This window comes from Aulonocara stuartgranti, assembly GCF_965226115.1.
Source record: "Aulonocara stuartgranti genome assembly, chromosome: 13".
Classification (NCBI taxonomy): Eukaryota; Metazoa; Chordata; class Actinopteri; order Cichliformes; family Cichlidae; genus Aulonocara; species Aulonocara stuartgranti.
In genome coordinates this window covers 17,048,729-17,071,634 of record NC_138949.1, presented here as the reverse complement: position 1 = coordinate 17,071,634, position 22,906 = coordinate 17,048,729, and the positions used below count along the sequence as shown (strand labels likewise).

Sequence of the window (22,906 nt, the reverse complement as noted above, 5' to 3'; positions counted from 1 at the left end):
CTGTAATTGGCGCTATTCTTGGCGTCTCGTCTTTAAACACTTGATTGGATTAGCCTCGCGGTTTGACAACGACGGGTCAGAGCCACCAATAGCCGGTGGGGTGAGATCAGCTACACCGATTTAACTAATCCGTCTGACGCCCAAAGGTGCGGTGGATCCCCGGTGTTGGTGCGCTACAGAGAAGCCCGGGTAGAACGGACGATCTCGGCCACGCCAGTGGGCAGGAGCTCGCTGCTGTGGGGCTGCTCCTCAACAATGATCATAACACTGCGGGCTCTCTTCGAACAGGGGGTAAGAAACCGTAGTAGCCTCGTCTTGCTGCGGGAGTCTGTACTGGGACGTTTATCCATCGCTGTCCAGGTCGGGGTTTTTTTTTTTGCGCGCAGCTTGTCTCTGCAGGGTCTGTACCTACGCAGGGACAAAGATGAATAACGACCGTCCAGGGTTGTGAGGTGGGCGCTGGGAGAATTTAAACTACTCAGCGCTAAGTTAACATAATTTTATCTCATGTCCTTACTCAGTCACATGCCTTCGCAGGCTCCGTGCAGCGTACGCTGGTGTAGTGTACGCCGGTGTGGGTGAAGGAAGGAACTGATGGATGGACTGTAGATGGTACCCTTTTTCATAATATGCTGTGGATTTCTGCAGAGCATTCATCCTTTACAAATTACCCAACAGCTTACAGGGGATAATAAATATTGACTTCGATTCAATATTATATCTTCTGTTCCGCTACATCAGTGACTATTCCGGGAAAATACGAGTCCAACTTTGAAATAATTTTATTGAAACCACTGTAATATAGCATATATATGATAAATACTGACAGTTTAACTAAGGTAAAATAGAAATTTAAACTAGCATCATTGATGTAAGAAACCCATCATTTACTACGTTGAAAAATGGATAGATAGATAGATAGATAGATAGATAGATAGATAGATAGATAGATAGATAGATAGATAGATAGATAGATAGATAGATAGATAGATAGATAGATAGATAGATAGATAGATAGATTAAAGGAAATATCTTCAGTTCTAGACTATTAAAAATATCCGAATAACCTAACAGACTTGACAAAGGAGGGAAAACAGTATAAAAAACTATGAATTCCCTTTGCTTGAAGCTGTTCCAGAGCTTCACTTCATACCTTCACGTCATACCCCTGTGAAGGATTTGCAACAAGGTCAGTTTTAGGAAGAGGTTGGGATCTGTTTCCAAGGTGTTTTGTTTTGGACACTATTCTGTCTGACCTGTGTGTTCAGTGATCCACACAGCCTGGAACTTCCACTGTCTTTATGGCTGTGTGGGTAAATTGTATGACATTCACTTTGATTATTCACTTTTCATTACAAACTGAAAGCTGGAAATCACATTTCTGCATTGCTGAGCTTTGTTGACTGGAAGTATGATCATTATTTTTAGGGCTCTGATTAATTTCCCTTAACAATAGAATATTTATTAATTTTCGGCACTGCCACTGTGTTCATAACGAGTATAAAGCATGCAGAATAAATATATTTTTCAAACGGAAGTTGGCCAAAACTATTTTTAAATAGCTGGATACATAAGCGGAAGCGAGGATGGATGTAGGAGGAGGAGGTGGGTGTGTCTCTGTGCACGAGTGACGTCTTGTTGGTGGGACGCATGCCCCGTGCGCACTGCGCGTCCCGGCCTGTCAGTGGCAGTCAGATGGAAACGTAGGCAATAAATTTGGTGAGGTCATGTATTTTTAAGCCGCGCAGCCGAATAAATGATCATTCAGCGGCGGCATAAACAAATAGCCCGCAGCCCCGGAACGTTTCACCGCTGAACGAGCAGCCGGGGGATCGATAGTTTGATGATTTGATGACAGAGGTAAGAGGAGGATTCGCACCTCCGCTCCTCAGACGTGCTTATTGTTTGGTCGTGGGGGGAGGGTCACAAGTGGCTACGTTCACGCCGCTTCACCGAGCGGCTGTTGTGTTACATTGTAGCCTCACTGATTAACAGAATCCCTCTTGTTTGTTTTAAATGTCGTCAAAGTCTGATAGTCCGTGTACGGTTCGCTCACAGATTCAGGGAGAAGCCGACCGGTGTCATCACCGACTGTGTCAAAATCAGGGCCTGGCTGTCATATCGCGATGTGGCCGTTATTATCACCGTCAGCTATCTCTGCCATCGACTGGACAAGGCAGAGGGGTCGTGTGTCCAAGGTTAACACTCTGACATGGGTTGAAGATGAATAATAGCGGTCCTTCACTCGGTCTCTGTTATTAATGTGTATCGCTGAGGCGCAGCGCGGTCATTTTCTTCTTGTAGTCTTTTTCCGTACATTCTCTGCGCGTATGCGCTGGAAAGCAGGTTGTCTAAACTTTTGATTGAGCATATTTTAAGGTTGCTATATGACAAAAAGTGTCCACGAGGCAAACTCTAATAAACATGTACATGGCTGACATATCCCTTGTGTCTGTTGATGAGTGATGCATGTAAGCTGGGACAATGGGAGATTGTATTCTGCTGTGGTAAATTGCAAATGCTGGTTTTCTTGTGTTCATGTTTATATGTATCCTAGGAGCTGACTGAATGAAGTATAGACTTTGGAAGCTATTTGTTAAATCGATAGAGTGAAGCAACTTTTTCTTTTTATAGAAAATAAATGGTGAATCATTAGAAGGCAGTGAACTCTGTGAATGACCTGCTGTATTTGTGCTTTTGCAGAAAGCCTGGGGCTGCTCGATGATTCGCAGCACTCTGCATGCCTTTAAATCCGTCCAAACTCCCAGCTTCTTGAGTGCTGCATGAGACTACTAATGTGGCTGCTGAAACCCTTATAAATACTGCAGCTGACACATAACTGCAATCTAGCAGTGAGGCAATTGATTTTAGGGGAATTTGCTGCTGCCACGTGCAGTTCTAGGCATCAATACCGGTTATTTCACATTAGGGACATTGATATTAACACAGTGTGTGACCAAGTATGAATATAGGGCACAAGAAGATATCAAGTGCAATTTCCTCACTGTAATAATCTGGCTCGAATTATCATCACAGATAGCCATTACTGCAAAAAATAATGGCTTAGATCATCCGTCATATGTGCAGCTAATAACTATTCATATCACAGCCATCGCTACATACCAACAGCGGTGCCGTTTAAGCCGTCATAACTTGGATGAGCACAATTGTCTTCCGGTCTGGAATATAAAAAGAAGCAGCATGTCTATTTTCATATTGTGAGGGAGGTGGATGTTATGGACGTCTTTGTGACGTTGGAGGAACAGAAGGAGAGCTGACTCACTTCATTCTGGCAATTATATCCCTCATATGGACTGTCTGTCGGAAGAGTGGAAGAATGAGAATGGGGAGGGTGATTATGTCACTTATGTAAGAACTGAAGAAAGTGAAAGGAAGCTGCTTAGTTTTTCTCCTTTTTTAGGTTTTAGGCGTTTCAGTTTGATGAACATCGTGCGCACCAGTCGGCATCCATGTGTTGTGTATTATCTGGGCTCGCAGTCTCATGGTGGAAACTGACCCAGTTAACATGTGCCCGTGGAGGACCTGCTTGTAGAACTGAGCTGGATTCCTGGGCTGGGGTCCAAACTCAGCGGAATTATCACCGGGCTTGATTTTCCATGTGATAGAGTCACTCTCTGAGTTGCTTCATATGATGAAGTAGACCTCCCCGCGGCCTGCTGTTCTGCCACCACGGCTGACGATATCAAATCTGCCGTCTTGGTGCGTTTCAGAGTTTGCTGAGATGATTTTAGTGTGAAATTCAGCACTCTCTTTTCTCCTTTACTCCTAATCTGCTTTCTCTGGAGCAGGGAAGGACAAGTGGGATATCTATTGTGTAGTTCTGGCTCTGCAAAATATTTAAACGCGTCTCCGTCTCCACAGAGGACATTTTTGGATGCACAGAAGGCAGTAATCAAAGATTTCACCATGAATAAAAACAAGAGAGAAAAGGAGTTCTACAGCGTCGATGTGGGGGACTCAACATTCACCGTGCTGAAGCGATACCAGAATTTAAGACCCATTGGATCAGGAGCACAGGGTATCGTCTGGTGAGTGGTTCAGCCTCATTCTTATTCAGTCAACAGCTGCTTGGAGAAATAGCGGTCACTCTTTCCATTAGTCCACGACAATCTAATTTAATGACACCTTCTGTTACTGATAAAACTAAAATTCAAGCCCACATCAGTTGTAAATTGTGCCACTTTATGTTACAAGCTCAGACCTCGAAGGTGTTGAACTTGAGTATCGTTATTTTTTTATCATGTCTTACACCCATTTATGCTGATTTATGTGCTCTTCAGCTCTGCTTACGACCAAATCCTTGAAAGAAATGTTGCCATCAAGAAGCTGAGCCGGCCGTTTCAAAATCAGACCCACGCCAAGAGGGCGTACAGAGAGCTAGTCCTAATGAAATGTGTCAATCACAAAAATGTAAGTGGGCTAAGTACTCAGATACTTTTCACCAGTAGGAGACATTGTAATGGTTTCAGTGTGTTTGAGTGTGCGTGCGACCCAAGTTGTATTTTATTTTGAAATGTCACGATTTTGATTAATGCAACTTTATACCCGCAGATCATTGGTCTGTTAAATGTATTTACACCACAAAAATCATTCGAAGAATTCCAAGATGTGTAAGTATCAAGTTACACAGGCAGTGTACAATCTAAATATAATAAATCCTGTCACGTGTTTTCTTGAAATGCCTCTTTAGCTTAAACTGTAAATGGTTTCCGCTCCGTCAGATACTTGGTGATGGAGCTGATGGATGCCAACCTGTGCCAGGTCATACAGATGGAGCTAGACCACGAGAGGCTCTCCTATCTGCTCTATCAGATGTTGTGCGGAATAAAACACCTCCATGCTGCCGGCATCATTCACAGGGTAAGCATCAGCTGGCCATGAACACACACACTAATGCCAGGGAGTGTTCTGACCTGTTAAACCTGCTGTGATACTTGACGCTGAGGTGTTAGGGCAAACGGTCATCCGGCACGCCTTTAAGTGGTGAATGCAGTCTTTCAATACAGTTTTAATGACTAAACCCCAACAGAAATCGGATTACCTCATAATTATATTGTTATTATAAAGCATATGTTGTTATAGCTACTAAATGACAGCGCAAACATTCCTAATAAAACATCTTTGAACAAAATCCTGATTTTCTATCCGTTCTTGTAAGCTGATACAGACTTCTCACCTCCTCTGACGATGGAAGCTGAATCATTTTCTCATATGGATCAGTGAGAAGCAGGTGTGAAATGAATGGGTGCGCTGTGATTTACAAGAGCAACGCATCAGTGCTGCAAGAAACATGCAGCCAAGTGTGCTTGTGGCACCCATACCTGACAATTGCCGCTTACTGACACGAGTATTGATCAAACATTGTTCAAGAAAGAAGCATTATTTTCTCCTTAGCATGAAACATCAGCCTGTTGCCATGAGATTTATGTGAAAGTGAGGAAAGCATCTCAGTAAACACGTCTGCCTTTTGTTGAAACGGAGAAGGAGGTTCTAAGCCTTTTTGCTTGTTTGCTCCTCTGTAGGACCTCAAGCCCAGTAATATTGTCGTCAAGTCAGACTGCACACTAAAGATTTTAGACTTCGGCTTGGCTCGGACAGCTGCGACGGGCCTCCTGATGACACCGTATGTAGTTACACGGTACTACAGAGCACCTGAGGTTATCCTGGGCATGGGCTACCAAGCCAATGGTGGGTGATTTCCTTTGTGCTGTATCTTATTAGTCTACACCGTCTGCCTTTTTAGATTTTCAGTGTAAAAAAATGAACTTCCGTTGCACCATAGTATGAGGCTTTAGAGATAAATCTTGCTTGCTTTAAGCTGCATGCTTCTTTACACAAAGGGAAATTGCTTGCTAACTCACCTTTTATATATAACTAACCTGTTGCTGTGCATTCTCCTTACCTCTTATTGGCTTTGTTCAGTGGACATATGGTCAGTGGGCTGCATACTAGCGGAAATGGTTCGGCATAAAATCCTTTTCCCAGGAAGGGACTGTATCCTTGTGTCTTTTAAATTCTTCCTCGCCGTTTTTTTTAACAGTCTTTTATAAAGTTTCTGTCAGATTTTTCTCTGTTTCATCATCACGTCATTAACTGTCTGTTCAACAATGCTTTCTCCCACTCGAGCTCACCCACATCCGGCTGTCGCGGCTTCGCTTCTGTTCTAATCGCCGCACCTCTTCTGTTCCGTTTTACATTCTTCTCACTTTGTTTTATTTTTGTTCATTTGTGTCCTTTTTTTCCCTTCTCTTCACCGTTTTTGTTTGCATGTCCACCTCCCTGCCATCTAAATGTCCACCTCCAGTGGATGTATGGTCAGTGGGATGCATTGTGGCTGAGATGATCAGGGGAAGTGTGTTGTTCCCTGGCACTGATCGTATCCTTCCCCATCATTGATTTATCACTGTGTCATCACTTCATCTAGTGTGAAGAGATCCACCACCATCCCGAGAGTTTTTCACTCCGCCATTCCACCAACATTACCTCTGTCATTCCTTTGCTGCTTCCACATATCGAGATAAAATGCAGGCAAATCTAGATAATAAATGGTGGTAGCCGGCGAGAGAGTACACACTATAGTTATTTATTGGCTGAATAGAAAAGAAGTGAATAGCCATGCCACCATAGATCCTGTGTGCAGATATGTGAGTAGAGCTGTTAGTGTTTGCACCTCAAAGAAAGCTAAATGTCATGTTGCCCTTATGGTCTTTTGGAGCGTATGTATGTGGCCTTTTCCCTTAACATTTACGCTTCAGACATCGACCAGTGGAACAAGGTAATTGAGCAGCTAGGCACTCCATCTCAGGACTTTCTAATGAAGCTGAACCATTCAGTAAGAACGTACGTAGAAAACAGGCCCCGCTATGCTGGATACAGCTTTGAGAAACTCTTCCCAGATGTTCTCTTCCCTGCCGACTCTGATCACAACAAACTGAAAGGTGGTGTTTCTTGTCATGACTTAAACAACCAATAACTGATTCATCAAATGACATCCTTGTGATCAATAGCACGGGATCTTAATTGCCATCATTTTTTTTGTTAACCCCCACAGCAAGCCAAGCTAGAGATCTCTTATCCAAGATGTTAGTAATTGACGCCTCCAAGCGTATTTCGGTAGACGAGGCCCTGCAGCACCCCTATATTAACGTTTGGTATGATCCAGCTGAAGTGGAAGCGGTAAGTGGATCGCCGATACTGCGTGATTCTTGAATGTGTTACATGAGATTTTAAGTGGAAACTTGGCATCACTCTTGTACCACCAATGTGCCATTTAAACCATTTTTCCGTTCTCAGCCCCCACCAAAGATCCCGGACAAACAACTGGATGAACGGGAGCACACTGTGGAAGAGTGGAAAGGTTAGACAGCTTCCTGTGACTGTAAATGTTTGACTCTTAATTTATTATTTACCTGCCAGACAGAAGCCACACAGAAGTGAACCAGAAAGCTATGATGTTTGAAAGTGATACTTAGTATGATGTGCACGCTGTGGCAAATTACCAGGTGGTCAGAGTTTGTGATAAGGATGTTATGAATGGTGACCTAATCAATTTCTATTAAAATAAAGCACAAAAAAACATATCCAAAGAGATCCAGTAGAGCAGGATTGACTGTATAAATGCAAAGAAACATCAGGTGAAGCTCTGCATCTTTGCCATGGCTGCCAGATGGTGTATTTAGTGACTTTAGACACCTTTTTAAAGCCTCTCAGTTAGTGTTTTCCACTGTGGGAAACCTGACTCTATTGGGCATGAGAGGACTTAAGATTGTGAGTAAATATCACTTTCAGTTATGCAGCAGGATGAGCTCATCCTTATCCCTGCCAGGTGATAATGACCCCTCAATCATTTTTAGAAGGGTCACACCAGCACAGCCAGTCCAAATTAGTAACATGTTGCTATTTGGACCGTACAGTATGCAGTACACTCCAGCTATACGGGAAAGCATATGATGATTCCTCTTTCCCTCCCACCAGATTGAATGAAAACAAATTTCCTTTTTTTTGCAGAGCTGATTTATAAGGAAGTGAGTGAATGGGAGGAATGGAAAAGGAACGGAGTTATAAGAGGCCAGCCGTCTCCTTTAGGTGAGTGATCTTGAGAACTTAGGGAGATAAGAAGGTGGAAAGGATTCATCTGCAATATTTTTTTTTCACATAATGTTTGTTTATCAGATAACAAGACAAGTTGTAGTTTCATAAGATTCAGACACCCACTCTCTGTGCATGACTGAGTAATGCACAAATGGTTTATTAGTAAAGCCAGTGAGACATCAGGATGGACTGCACTGATATATCTTGGCTTTCTAGTCTTACTGACCTCTTAGAGGGCTATACAGTACGAGCTGAAGAGAGTGGGATGACCCACTTAACCTCCCGAGCCAAAGTAAATGATGCACATCCTGCTTGCCCAGTCCCATCCTAATATAAATCATTTGTAGCAGAAAGTAGCTTATTTTCTTGTAAAAGACCAGAAAATATCACTAACCTGTGTATTTTTGACGAAACGTAGGCGTTGATGTGTGTTTTTCGCAGCACAGGTGCAGCAGTGATTGACAGCCCTCCTCAGCCCACATCTTCCTCTTCCTCTTCGGCCAACGACATCTCGTCCATGTCCACAGAGCCCACTGACCCAAGCAGTGACCCCACCATGACCTCGGAAACAGACAGCAGCTTAGACGGTCACACCTCTTTGGGCGCGCTGGCCTGCTGCAGATAACGTTAGACACGCGGTGCACATACACGCGAACAACGCGGAAATGTCCTTTCTCATCAGCGTGTGTGATGGGAGAGGGTTTAGGCCAATGAAACTTGTCATGTTAGTTTGTAGAGCCGTGCTTTTTAATGTACAGATTGTCCCCCCATATAAAGCTGTAAATGACTGTGGTTTGCAATTGTATCATTATTACTGTATTTTTGCTGCAGAGAGTTTTGATGTGAAACTGTGATGTATGTTATGAAAGAGATGGATCTGATTTTTTTTTCTTCTTTTTTTAGCTAGTACTACAAATTCAGATGCCATACCGTTAGCACTACCATTATGTTGAGTATATTTTTGTATAGTTTTTTCTTTTTGGGTGGGGGGTGGGTTGGGTGGGGCATTTGAATGAACACTAATTCTGTCTAACAGTAAACTATAGCACACTTGATCTTGGATCTTGATGCAAACCGATGATTTTATTTTGATATTGTTCCTCATCTTGTAGAAAGTGCCCCTTGCTGCATCCAAGTTAGCATATTTATAGCAAACAGTCTAACGGTCAATGCCCTGACACTGACCTTTTTTTTGTTACTATAGCGTACTGTAAACTGATTGTATTCTGACTAGTTCTTTTACTTAGATGTAATTTGTAGTTGACGGTCTGTTGGATGAGCAAGAGCTGGATGAAAAGAGAGCGAGTAGAAATGTAGAATGAGTCGATGATTACTGTGAGCGCTGTAACAACCCTACTGGCTAGATTGAGTGCTGTTTTGGGGACATCACCAGACACCAAGTCTAAATTAGTCACTTTATCCTACTGTCTGATATTATCTACAGCTGTCTGATATTTAAGATATTTAATTTAAGTGCCCTTACTCAATTCCATGATTTTTAGTTCTCTTCCATTGCCGATGCTCCTCTCTTCTGTGGTGCATCTTTCTGAGTTCTACCTCACACATGCACTCATTCAAACATGTTTGTGAAGAAACAGTATCTTGGCACACATCATTTTGAAAGAAATGCAAAAAAGTATATATTTTTTTCTGTATTGTTTTCTGTATTTATTTATTTATTTGTTTATTTCAAGCTAGGATGCATTGTATGTAATGTACATTTAATCCAGAAGCACTATTTATATGCATTTTGTTTTCTGTGCAGTATAGTTCATGGATTAGTAAAGTTAGTGACAGATCTGTACATTTTACTGTAGATTGCACTGTACTTATGCTTTCAGAGAGTTGGGAAACAGACATTTGCTTTTGCCAGGATAACTTTTTGTAAGGCTCAAATTCCCAAAATGTCCTTTTTGCCTGATTTTTTTTTTCATGGTAGGGCACTCCAGGCAGTAACCCCTAGCATCAGCTCCCAAAATGCACTTTGGGGAATGTGACGCTGTCCTGACTCTTGGCCACAATTCAACTTTTTATTCTTTTTTATTTTTTTGCTCCTCCTTCATTGTCCTTAGAAATAAAACCAATAGAAGAGACTAAGCAGGATTTTGCCTCTGAGTAAATCTGATATTAGTGCAGGTACACGTGGGGAAAAAAGAGCCATTCAGCACTACTGGTACAATGCATTCTTCTGATTGGCCAAACACTGTCAGCAACGAGTTAACCTTTTATGGTGTCTTTTGGGAAGGTCACTTGCCTCACTAACAGACCAAATATATACATCAGAAAATGGAAACTGTCAACCTTCAACTCCTGCAAATAAAAGAGTTGAATTTTAACGTCTCACATTATTCTTTCTTTTACTAAAAGCTTACCTTTCTTTCTAGAATATCAGCATCAACAATAACGTATCTATGTATTATGTACCTCATAATTTTTAGTAAGGCCTTTTCTGGTTTCTTACAAGGAAATTTCAATTGCTAATTAAATGACCTATGGTGTATAACAGCAAGGAATGACAAATAAGAGGTGCTTGGTCCAGAGGAGTTCTTGTTTGGCACCGGCACTGGTCAGTGTAGGCACAAGAGAGCTGTACTAAAAGATGGCAATTAGTACTGCGCTAGAGGTATTTGGTCTTCAAAGCTTTGGGGCTGGTTGGGCGTCCCAGTAACTGAGCTCCTCCTCCACTGATGGACCAGATGAAGGCAGGCTGGTCTGGTCTATTTGGTCCGTGTTGCTCCTGTAGTTAGATCTCCGAGGGTTTTGAAGAATTCCTCCATCTCTTGCTGAAGGAGAATGTTGCGATTTTCTGCATCTTGATGAGCCCGCTCTGAGTTCCTGAGTCGGATCTCCAGCATGTGAAACTTCTTCTTCTCCTGGTCTAGCTCCTCCTCGAGGCGGTTTATCTGGGACTGGTAGTTGGAACAGGACTCTTCCAACCTCAAATGAAATAAATATAATTAATAATAAGTATTACATGTATGAATAATAATGAATAAATAAATAATACATTTTGATTTTGAATGGCTATTCTAAACAGAATGACAAATGACTCATTCGTACTTGCGGATACGGACTTCATAGCTCGCCCTCTGTTTCTTCAGTTCCTGCTTGAGCTGGGCCACCTTGCTTGTGGCATCTTCATTTGTTTCTGCAAGATCATCATCTTCATTGCAGCTTGGACTGTGATCCAAAGTATTTGCACAGTCCTTCAACTGTGTGGGCCTCTCTTGACTCGGTTCTAATTTTGTTGCTTTATCACTCCCTTCTGGCTCAGACAATGAAATTTCGTAAGACGTCCAGATGGACGAAGTGTCAGCAGGTAGACTTAGACTGGAGGGGGCCACGTTGTCATAAGCAGACAGTCTGTGGGATTGGTGGAGAGCTCTGTGAGACAAGGATGTTCGAGAAGAATCTTCATCAGAGTCTCTGTGAGAGTCTTTAAGAGTAGTTTCTTTAAGGGAGAGGGTTGAATCCTTTAGCGATACAGTTGAGTCTTTTAGTCTCTCCCCAGATGAGGTGGTACGTCTGTGTGCTCGGAGGGATGACAGACCATTCATTAACCAGTTGCTCCCCCCGGCAGCCGACACGTCCCCTGCAGATCCCCCTATTTTCCCTCTTGGCCCACCTGAGGTTGCACTGCCCTTGAAGGTGGATCTCCAGGAAGGCAATGCTTTAGCCTGTTTGCTAGGGCTAACAGCTGCATCGCTTCCAACTTTTCCTTCAGTCTTGATGTCTTCCTCTGTCTTGCTTTTGCTCTTCCCTTCAGTCTGACTTTCCTCACCCTTGTCCAGTGTAACAGGGCTCACTGCTGTTACTTTAATGTCTGTAGAAGAAGTGGAAGGTTGGGCTTTTTCATTAGGCATTTTGGAGCTTGTCCCTGAGGGATGTGGGTGGTCAGGGTCTTCTTGTGAAAGCCATTCCACCTTGCACCTTTGGCTCTCCTGGCGCTGTATGGGAACTTTAATCTCTGTTTCTGGCTCCTCACGTTGGTAAAGTCGTGAGTGTTCACTAATCAGCACAGTCATTAGGTGCTGCACCTGCGTACTTCCTGTTTAGAATGGCAAACAAAAATACAACAAATTTCTCAAGTTATCTTGAAACTTTGTACACACTGATTGAAATTCATGCTTTTATTCACAAATTTGCATTAAATTAGCAAAGATCGATGTGCTCTCTAACCCTCCATCATGGTGACTGGATCCTCCACTCTGGGCCGAAGGATATTAGGTCCAAACACAGTGGCCAGGTTCTGAACACTCATCTTATTCTCATTGGAGTGAGACTGCACCTCATCCAGAAACCTGAACAGACACAACCAAAAGCAAAACTTATTTTCATATAATCATCAGTGCTAAGCTTTGCTAAAGCTGGCTTTAAAAAATAATCAGGTCGGATGATTGAGAGGTCTCATTGTGACTGGTGCGTGGGATTTTTTTTCCATAATGTAAGGAGTTAGAGAAGATATGCAATTATGCACAGTGATGTCACTTCCCCTGATGAAGACAATGTGGGTGTAATGAATGTCTCTGGTTTGATAAGCTGACAAATCATCAGTTGTGAAGCCGTGAAGGCAGAATAATGAGTCCCATCCCAATGACATCAGCACTGATATATATATATAGGTGACAAGATACACTTTACGTACTTGCAGATGTACTCAAGGAGGTTGTAGTTGACCTGAGGAAGTGATTTCACCTGTTTGCCGAGCTCTGTAATACCCTTGGAAAAAAGTAGATGTTTATTGCTAAGAACAGATTTTGAAATGTACCAGTAAAGTCTTAAGTAGACAATTCAATACCATTTCTTTATCCTTGGTAAGAAGCTGAGCGCAAGAGAGAAACTGTGTGTATTTGGAGAATGGGATTATAGGCTCTGGCAGCTCTCGTATGTACAGCTTTAACAGTGATGCCACTGTGTGGACGTCTGTGGAACTGAAAGAGAAAAGGACTGCACAATATAGAGTACTATTCCATACAGATAATGAATTAGCATACTGTTGTGGATAAAATTCCCCCTCCCACTGCCTCACCTGTCAAACACTGGCTTCTCACCGCGGTCAAAGGCATCCTGCAGTTCTCTAACATGATTGGTCTGTCCGGGGGCCCTGAAAAGGCCTTCCTCCTTGAGTCCATTTTCACGGATGAAGCATACACACTGCTCAACCAGCACAGGGACTAGTCTCTGAGGGCCACATTGGGATTCATACAACATTGTCTCCTCTAGGTGCTGCCCAAAGACACCTTCAGTCACAAAACCAAGAAATTCATGTGACTAATAGCTCAAAAATTTTCTTATGCAAACCCCGTATCCCTTTTTTAAGGCATGCAGACCCTTCTGTGTTCATGTGTGTCTATATTAGGACATTTTAAAGACTCAAACCTCCACCAAGTGGAGCCCATATAGCTCTACGTATGGCTCTGACCCATTCTTCCATGTCGCTCTGGGAGCTGGCCATCAGCAGGAATGATTCATGGCTTATACCAGTTCGATCCTTTTCTCCAGCCCCTGCTGAAAAGAAAGCCATGCTTCAATTTTGTCTTGGTCCCTATGGAATAATGACTAGCACATTTCAAATTCACTATTAATCATATGGAATCAAACACAAAACAGATAGCACCTCTGCAAATTAGATTGCAAGTGACTTTGCAGAATTACTTTGTTTACAGATCCAGCTGCTAACATCAATATCAGTATTCTCAATAACCTCATTAGCTCAAGCGCCCCTGTAAAGTACAAAGACACAATCATGCAGCTCTGCCTTTTCTTCCTCTGGGTGAACACAGCTTGATGCCACCCGGGATGACATTTCAGTTTGACATTTAGTTCATTTCAGCACAGCTTTGATTACCGTTGTACCCCTGTGCCTTTGAAGAGGTGGAAATACTCAGCAGAGATAAAAGCATAAAACTTAACTCACATATTTTAGAAAAAGCAATACAAAACACAGGATTTGAAAAGTGGGTTTAGCAAGGATTGCACACGGCTCATTGTGGAGAATACATATTAGTACCCGCATTCATTGCTAAGTCCTGCACTGTGGTGCATAGTGTGTTGTGTGTGAGAGACAAACAACCCAGAAAGAGAAGGCTTCCCATGGGACACCAGCAACTGCAGCATGCTTTTCACTCTTTTCTCTCTCTGTCCTGGACCTTTCCTCACATGTGTTTTCACACTGTTTTTTTCAACTAGACAGTCTTTTCCTACAAGGTCACATGAGACTGAGGGCAGTGTATTTGCACATAATAAACCATTTATTACAAACTCTACATTTTTATTGCCAGCCATTTTCCTAAAATAAATGTGTTTTATATATTTCTGGAACAGCTAAATTGAATGTATGAGGGAAAAAAATCCACTTATATTCCAATGGAAATTTGATATTCATGCTTCTGTAAAAAGAAATGAAACAGCTGATTTTATGTAAGGTGGTAAATAAACAAAAGTAAAGTACTCCATAAAAAAATTAAAGTACATTTGGATATTAATATTCAAATCCATTGAGCAGCAGGAAGGTGTTCATGGTAAAAAGAAAGTACACCCCCTTTTAAATTGGGATTTTATGCATCTAGATATGATAAAAAAGAATCTGCATGTCTTAAAATTATGTAAATACAACCTCAGATGAACTACAAAACTGTGTTGTTATTTATTTAACACGTGCTAAGCCATAATGCAGAGGCAGTGTGTCAAAAATTAAGTGCACCCTTACTACTTTGATAGGAATTAAGGAGGTAAGTAAGAGCCAGGTACTGCTGATCAAATGTATTTAATTTCCTGATCATCAGACAGTGATCATCTAGAAAGTAGATGTTTGGCAGTTTGCTTCTGTGGAGGATTCAGATATTAACCAACACAATGCCTAGGAGGAAATATGTCACTAATGATCTTAGAGATGCAATTGTTGATTTCCAAACAATTTGAAGTCTATTATTTTACAGTTAGAAAGATTATTCCGAAGGGGAAAACGTTTAAGACCTTTGCCAGCCTTCCCCAGAAGTCGAAGTCCCAGTAAATTCACCCAATGGTCGGACCATGAAATACTCAGAGAAACTGAAAACAAACAAACAAAAACCTTAAGAGATAAGACTCTACAGGCCTCAGTTAGCATGTTAACAGTTAAAGTTCATGACAGTAGAATGACCTGTCCGAACAGTTGCCAATAAAAAGCATCTTATTTCCAAAAAGAGCATTGCAGCTTGGCTTAGGAGGGTTAAAAACCTTCTTTGGACAGACAAAATCAAACACAGCATTTTAGCACAAACTGTCAATTGTGATTTGGGCTTATTTTGCAGCCAGAGGACCTGAGGTCAAATGTGAGGTCATCAATCTGAAAGATAAAGCTTAGATGAAGCAGCAAATCTACAAGAAAATGGTTGAAAATAAAAATAATCAAAGTGTGAAATGTCCCAGTCAAGGTCGAGACCTCAACCATGAAATACTGTGGAGGGATCTCAAGCATGCTGTGGACAAATGAATGCCCACAAACCTCGATGAGCTGAAGCAATGTTGTAAAGAAGAGTGGGACACAATTCTTTGACAATAATTTAGGACACTGATAAAATCATACAAGAAATAATAACGTGAAGTTATTATTGCTAAAAGTGGTTTTACAAGATCATGTCAATGTGAATCACATAGTTTTTATACACTGCTTTGGCATTTTGGATTCATTTTGGTTAAAGAAATAATCATGTAATATGTATGTGTTGTTGTTGTTGTTCACTTCAGGTTGTATTGAAATGGTTTTAGACCTCGTTAAGGATCAGATTATTATTATTTTTATCACATCGTGATATATGAAGCCTTAGAATTAGCAAAGTAAAAACTGTAATATCTACATAGAGTACAGTGGCTCAAACATACACCTAGTGAATGCATTTAGCATTATCAGTATCAAAAGTAAAAGTGCTCACTGTGTACGAAAATGGCCCCAGTCCGGGATACATTATATTCTAATTACATTAATTATTAATGCATGCATTACTGGAGGATCTTGCTTTTACGTTTAGTTGCAGTGGGGCACATTTATTTACAGCTGGGTACTTTTATCTGTTAGAATTCATTGCACTTTAAGCTCATTGTAAGCATGATTTATGTATATCTATATATAGTGACATTTTGAACAATGACATCAGGGAGGCATCTTAATATCCTAAAATCATTCTTCACTGTGACCATCTAAAACTACCAGATGGTACAAGAGATACTTGGATCAGCACAGGTTAAACAGAGGTTTGCTGCATGTATAGTCTGATCACAATTTTAAGCGACACAGAGAAAAGTACCGCTAGGTAAAACATAAAGTTTGACTTAAAAATCTAAAGGGAGCCAAGTGCGAAGTTTTCTATTTGGCACTCGGTGCTAAACAGATTGTTCAGCATCTCTTGAACAAGGCTTATTTACTTACTTGTTTCCTTATATAACAGAACTGTCACTATGCCAACTCACCTGGAACTATTTCAAAAAGGTGGCGGCCAGGCTCGTCCTGATTGGCAGGCACCTCATTGACCTGACTACCCTGTAGAGGAATACAACCCTGCCGGAGAAAGGCGAGGAAGGTGTGAGATATCAGAGGTTCTGGACAAGGGCGTGTAGTGAATGTTAAATATTATGGAGCGCTGAGTACACGGGACTCTGGGCAATTGTCCAACAGAGGGAGGCAATGATGATGGAGGGAGGAATGACTCAGGGAAACATCTCTTCATCTACTTATCCTACTGGTGCTTCCTGATGTACTAGCATTTTTGATCCTTTCAGCACAGATAGGGTCAAAGGTCAAAAACTAAGTGCTTCAGACACAACCACAGGGTAGGTAGTTACCACATAATCAGTGTATGTGTCAGGGCAGTAACAACACGCTATGGCTTTAATGGAGACTGTGGGGAGGTCTTAATGGAGCTGATTTTCTGTGTTAAAGATAATGATATTTACCCAGCCATAGCTCGACACCAAGTATTTCATTTAGCAAACAGTTTTTAAAAAAAAACACACGGTCACTTTTATTTCACTTGGCTATTTAAGAGAATGGAAAACACATTTGGTTTTATTTTAGTTGAAAAACACAGTCGAGTGATCAGTTTTGGGTTCTAAATACTAATCGGATCAGTTCAAGAAGTTGGCTCAGATGTTTCAGGGGGAATACGATGGAATATAACAGAGCAGCCTTGCAACAGGTGTCAATATCTCATATGTGCTATTTTGCAATACCTGTGCTTTGCTTTCATCCTGATCCTTGTAGAAATACAGAGCTTCGGTCCTCAGGACAAACCAGCGCAGCTGCCAGTTTTTCATGATACTCCGCTGTCTCTTGAGCCAGCCCGCCTTCAGCGCTTTCTCATGATCCAGAGGAGAACAGGGCCTGGAAACCCTTGTCAACTCTCCGAGAACCATGCTTTTGGACCGCGCTGCATGGGTACACACATTGAGATCAGAAAAAGATTGACAGAGACAGTATTCCACAAAGACACGGGATAAGTAATTTTCTAAATCTTTCTTTGTAGTCTCCCTTGGGTACCGCTAAGCCCACAGCATGGGCCATGCATCAAGATTTCATCTGAATTCAGCCTACAAAGGGAATGCCTCCATTTCACTGCAAAGCCATCTTGTTTTAAGAAACCCGTCTATTTCTGTACATGTTTTAATTTGTTTCAGATATTAACAAGGGCATCCATTATTACCAGTCTCATTGCTATACATAGACAGGTTTTGCTTTGGATCAGACTGTGCTTTGACTGCTACAGCCGGAATTAAAATATGGATTATATATTAGCATCTGTATGCCAAAGGAATGGAGCAAAAACTGTGACAGTAGAGCGATCCCTGGGGAGTCAACCAGCAAGAGAAAAGAGAGAGATAAACACAAGGCACAGGCAGAGGGGAGAAGAGAGAAATCAATGGCATCTTTTTTCCTTGTTAATTGCATTTTGCTTTCTGCTGAGGACAGCAGGGAAGGTATCTTTAAAGGCCTGGACAGAGATCTCTCTTTCCTTTCCCTCTCCTGTTTCTTCTCTTCATCTCTCTCTTCCTCTCCCTCCCTCTCTCTTTCTCTCGCTCTGTTATCAGCTCTCTGTCTGGACTCCTCATTTCTATTTCTCCCCTTGCTGGACATCCTTCCTTTGCAGAGTCATGATTGCTGAGAAGGAAGAAGAATGACTGTGTGAAGCAGTCATTTCCAAAATGACAGCTGAAGCAGGCTCATCAAGGTTTATAAATACAGCAGATATAATGTAACCGTGTCTCATACTTCTATATAAAAACAAAACAAAACAAAACAAAACACATAGAAAGTAAAGCTTAAAAATTGTATTACTGAAGTAAAGTACAGCATCTTCAGCAGTATTTGAGTGAATGTAAGCCTTGAACAGAACTATAGTCATACGTTCTGGTGCAAACATGACAGCTATACATCCGCCCACCGTAGTATCAAAAGTAAAAGGGCTCACGCTGGTTAAGATTATTAATGGTGCATTACTGTAGCGTTTTGCTGTTTGGTTTCATGTTTGGTTGCAGTGAAGCTGACTGAAACTATTTTATTCACCACTGAGTAGTTTGCAATTTAAGCCGATTGTAAGTGTTGTAAAGGTATATATAAACAGTTTAATCTAAAGTAACAAGGTCTCACTGTGGTGGTAGCAACAGTAGTGGTATTTGAATATATTCTATGAGGTTTTACCTTGTGGATAGCTGCTCCAACCTTTAAATGATTGAAATGTAAATTATTTATGTATTATTGAAATAATTCAGTTATTAATATAAAATGTATTATATGTCATTACCATTTGAATGAGATAAGGGTGCAATAATACATTTATTAGTGATGATGATAAACACAGCTCAGTTCACAATGGTTTTCCTCTCAATTTTGAATCTATGGTATCTCAAAAGGACCACATAATATTTGCTAAAGCCCTTATGTTATCCACTCAAATGTTTCAGTAATCATCCAACTATACAGATAATAGAGAAGCTTCATCTACATCATTCACAGTTTTGTAAATGTCTTCCAGCATAACAGAGTAGGATCCAGACCCAGCTCTGAGATGCTGTTTGAATTTGCCCTAAAAGATGCTGCATAAAAGGGTCAGTGGAGAGCAGAGCTGGGAATCTAATCAAAGGAGGATACCATTACAGCAAAGAGAGAGAGATGGCAAGCGCACAAGACATGGCAAGCAACTACTGCACTCTCTGACTGTATTCGTGAAGGAGAAAGAGGAGGCACTTCTCCACCCCATCATCTTTTATGATCCGATTTTTACGGCTGGTCTAGAACAAGTGATCAGCTGCCAGGGGGGAAACGAAGGAACATCTTCGCCTAAAGACACAGAAAAATGAAGCTTCACGAAGAAGATGTATCGGAACAGCAATTTCAATAATAATCATTTTTTCCTCAAATTAAGGTGGCAGCTGTCACAACTGCCCGTGGCACCTGCAACAGTGTGCCAAACTGTGTGTTATCTAGCAACCGCTTGCTATGAAGAGCACAGGAAGTATTTATACACTGCATCATGATGATCTCGGTGGCAGGAGCTGTTCCTCTGATTTACAGCTTCCATATTAATCTTCACAATATCATGTGAGAGGAACATATATTTGGTGTCCCAACTTCTGTGGTCACAAATGGATTTTACCCAGCATTAGAGGAACTATGTTTGAGAGTCAGCTGTTGGGATTTACAGGGGCAGAGAGTCACGCATTCCTCCCAATTGGATCTCTGTCACCTGCCAAAAACCCACAGCCGAATAGCTGGGGGAAACCTTGAACAGAGATACAGTCATGCGTTCAGGTGCACACGTCAGAATACAAGTGATTTTGAGACCGATAATTATCTTCCCAGCACCGATGCTTACTACAACGTGCCTCATCTCCATCAGAATTAAATCTTCTAGGAATAAGGGTAGTGTAATCACCTGAGGAAGACATGTCGGATTACATCACCCTATAGTAGAGCCTGTTAACACTCAGTGAGCTCTCCACAGAACAGCTGAAGCCACTACACTCAGGATCATGCAAGAAAATGAATCAAATTGCTAGTAAAATGCTCACTAGGATGCAAGGACACACTGCTCTGCATGTCATTATCAGTGAAAGCACTAATGACAATATTGATGATAGACAATGAAAAAGACAGCAGACTAAGCTCTGCAGCAGCAGCAAGTTAAATAAAAAAGGAAAAGAAAAAAGAAGCAGAAAGCAGCAAGAAAGGAAGGCAAGACAGAAAAATGAAGCCAGGATGAAGGATGGAGGAAAGGGAGGAGGGACTGTGCTTACCCCGGCGTGCCTGTTTTATCTTGGGGCTCAGCATGGTTACCGTTGCTATACTGCTTCTTCTCACAGAGACATGACCGCATCCCTCTGTTCACACACTATTCCTCACATACACGCTCTACCGGCTCCTCTCGCTGTTGCCTCGCCCTGTTACTCCTCATCCTCTTCGAGCATCTCTCTCCCTGGCTCACAGTCTTGCACTCTGTCTGATTTTACACTCACACACACATACACACACACACACTTAACCTCACACTCTCCTCTGGATCCCCTCTTTCCTTTACGTCTGACTCCCCCTCTCTGTCCCACTGGCCCAGTACGCTGTTGTTCCTTACATACCTAGAGCCCTGCCTACTCTCTCCCTCTCTTTCTCTTTGGTCTGTCTCTTTATCAGTCACTCTGCCTTCTGCTGCACACTCTCAGTATCAATTTCTCACCATCTATACATACGTCTGGCTTGGTGTCCTCTGTCTTGTCATCCTTTTCTGTGTTTTTAGCTTCGCTATTGCTCCACAGTCTTCACAATCCCCACAGCTGGTTGTGGAGATTTGATTATGGGCTCATGTGAACCCTGATGTACAACCTCAGATCAATATATTTGATTCCACTGACATCAGTCTCACCACTAAGTGTTATGATGCAGTGCAAGTAGATGTGACACCGCGATGTCGACGTATAGCTGTAAATCTCAGAAGTTTTGCTGATATCTTTAAATGGAATTAAATACATTCAACCCCTGTGACAAGCAGGCATTTAGAAATGTAACATTTATTCAGCTGTTTTAAGACTTTAGAATAGACATATAAAAAAACTGCAATGTATGTGAAAATGTCTGGATATCCTTCTAGTTCTAAATTCATCAACATCAACTTTTTTTCCTAAGGACATCTTCAGAACTTCACGATTTTTCTATTTCTTCAGACCCGAAGAAGCACCTACCGCTGACTCCCCTGAGGTCCTGAGTCAGCCGAGCACCTGGTGAGGATCTAAAAATGAAGCTTATTGATGCACAACAATCAGAGACAAGTTATAAAAAGGTTTCAATTTCCTCTGTCTGAAAATGTCATTAAAAATGTCACTTAGAGGAAGTCAAGACAAGAACTAGAAATCCATTAATAACCTTTAGAAAAAACTGTCTGCTTGGGAGGAGAGATGGTGCATCATCCACAGCCACAAGTCAGTGTATGAAGTTTGTAAGGCAACATCTTGATCTGACAGCTATTATCAGATAAAGTAAAATTAAGTCACAATCACTCGGACTTTGGAGAAAAGTCCATTAGACTTTTCTAAAGCATTAGAGCAGTGGATCCACATAAAGTGGAAAACACTGAAATCCACTTAGAAAGCTTTTCCCCTGTCAGGAGATTAAACTGAGGCCAATCTTGCTGGGAGGCAACATCCCCATCCACTGGACCGCCCTAACATTAACATTTTAAAAGAATGTCTTTTTAAATCTCTGTGTTTTTTGTGTGTTTTTTTAAAGTATGTAAGCTTTGACCATATAATCCATCGCAGACATTTGGCAGAACAGATTTTGGGTGGACATATGTTCAAATCAAACAAAACTGTATTGTAAACACTCATATTAAGTATCCTGTTTCACTCAGGGTGAGATTTACAGTCGGACAGTAAATGCCAAACTACCTCAATCACTCAGTAATTTGTGTGGTAAAAACCAAAAGTCTCGAGGGTGTGATGTTCTTGTTCCTGTTCAGCTTGTTCTAAGGTTGTAGTCTGTTTAAAAGCCTCCAAATCATGAAATCAAGAGGGTGGATGAGACCAATATACATTACAGAGACACTGTAAGAAGAAAGAGCTGACTGAGATTTCTGTAACAGTCCGTTATTTACAAATGACACCAAACGTTAGGACTTTATGAAGGAGAAGCATTTGTAATAACATAACTTTGGCCATAGAAACAGCTTAAACTCTCACAGGCAGTACAAGGATCACACAGATGGATACAGAAACACTGATGAAAAAGACAAAACAAAATTACTACTTAACTTCATTTGAGAGCTCAGATGAAGTTAAGCTTAAAATAAATAATCAGCTTGTATTATATGGTGACATTCAACACAAAACAAGTTAAAAACTGAGCTTTACCTGCTAGTTCCTTTGCTTTGTCACTGATATATGGAGTCCTGTTAGGATTCATGGCATTGAACTTGTGTGCACCGTAGGTATCCTTCTCCACCGGGGCCATCTCTAGAGCCATAACACAAGCAAGCAAGCACATTCAGGCTCTAAACAATGACAATACTGAAGTCTCAGTCCTCTGCTTAATAGCCAATCTCCAAGAAACAAATCAAATGACATTCACATGCTCACAGAAAAGGGACCACTATAGTTGCTATCAGTAACGCCTCTGACTTGTCTCTCAGGAATGCTGATGTGAACAGACGGTGATAGAGGGAAGGAAATAGAGACTGTCATGCGAGCACTTGCCATGTCGTCTTGGATGGATAGACCGGACGACTCTCTCTCTCTGGAGCCAGACTCTCCGTGCAGCGAAAAAAAAAAAAGTCAC

General features: G+C 41.5%; 2 protein-coding genes across 11 annotated transcripts; one reads left to right on the top strand and one right to left on the bottom strand.

Annotated features, from left to right (window-relative positions):
* Positions 1–207: 207 nt before the first annotated feature.
* mapk8a (mitogen-activated protein kinase 8a) lies at positions 208–9,095 on the top strand. 6 transcript variants are annotated; one of them, XM_082556482.1, is made up of 12 exons: positions 208–291; positions 3,883–4,049; positions 4,302–4,431; positions 4,573–4,631; positions 4,743–4,881; positions 5,544–5,709; positions 6,326–6,397; positions 6,777–6,959; positions 7,073–7,197; positions 7,315–7,378; positions 8,029–8,106; positions 8,559–9,095. In XM_082556482.1, the coding sequence occupies exons 1-12, from the start codon at positions 256–258 to the stop codon at positions 8,735–8,737; spliced, it is 1,398 nt and encodes a 465-aa protein (XP_082412608.1). In that variant the 5' UTR covers positions 208–255; the 3' UTR covers positions 8,738–9,095. The 6 variants fall into 6 exon arrangements, 5 of the variants coding, with proteins under 5 accessions (XP_082412608.1, XP_082412609.1, XP_082412612.1 ...); XM_082556483.1 differs by lacking the exon at positions 6,326–6,397 and adding an exon at positions 5,944–6,015; XM_082556486.1 differs by having other exon boundaries at positions 8,554–8,695.
* An 889-nt stretch (positions 9,096–9,984) lies between these two features.
* arhgap22a (Rho GTPase activating protein 22a) lies at positions 9,985–22,701 on the bottom strand. Of its 5 annotated transcripts, XM_082556476.1 has the most exons (11): positions 22,483–22,701; positions 17,320–17,516; positions 16,561–16,648; positions 15,088–15,162; positions 13,492–13,620; positions 13,142–13,352; positions 12,911–13,043; positions 12,758–12,831; positions 12,292–12,413; positions 11,173–12,160; positions 9,985–11,049 (listed from the first exon to the last, which is right to left on the bottom strand). In XM_082556476.1, exons 1-11 carry the CDS (start codon positions 22,613–22,615, stop codon positions 10,830–10,832), a joined length of 2,370 nt encoding a protein of 789 aa, XP_082412602.1. In that variant the 5' UTR covers positions 22,616–22,701; the 3' UTR covers positions 9,985–10,829. The 5 variants fall into 5 exon arrangements, with proteins under 5 accessions (XP_082412602.1, XP_082412603.1, XP_082412604.1 ...); XM_082556477.1 differs by lacking the exon at positions 15,088–15,162; XM_082556478.1 differs by lacking the exon at positions 15,088–15,162 and having other exon boundaries at positions 13,492–13,617.
* Between the last annotated feature and the right edge of the window lie 205 nt (positions 22,702–22,906).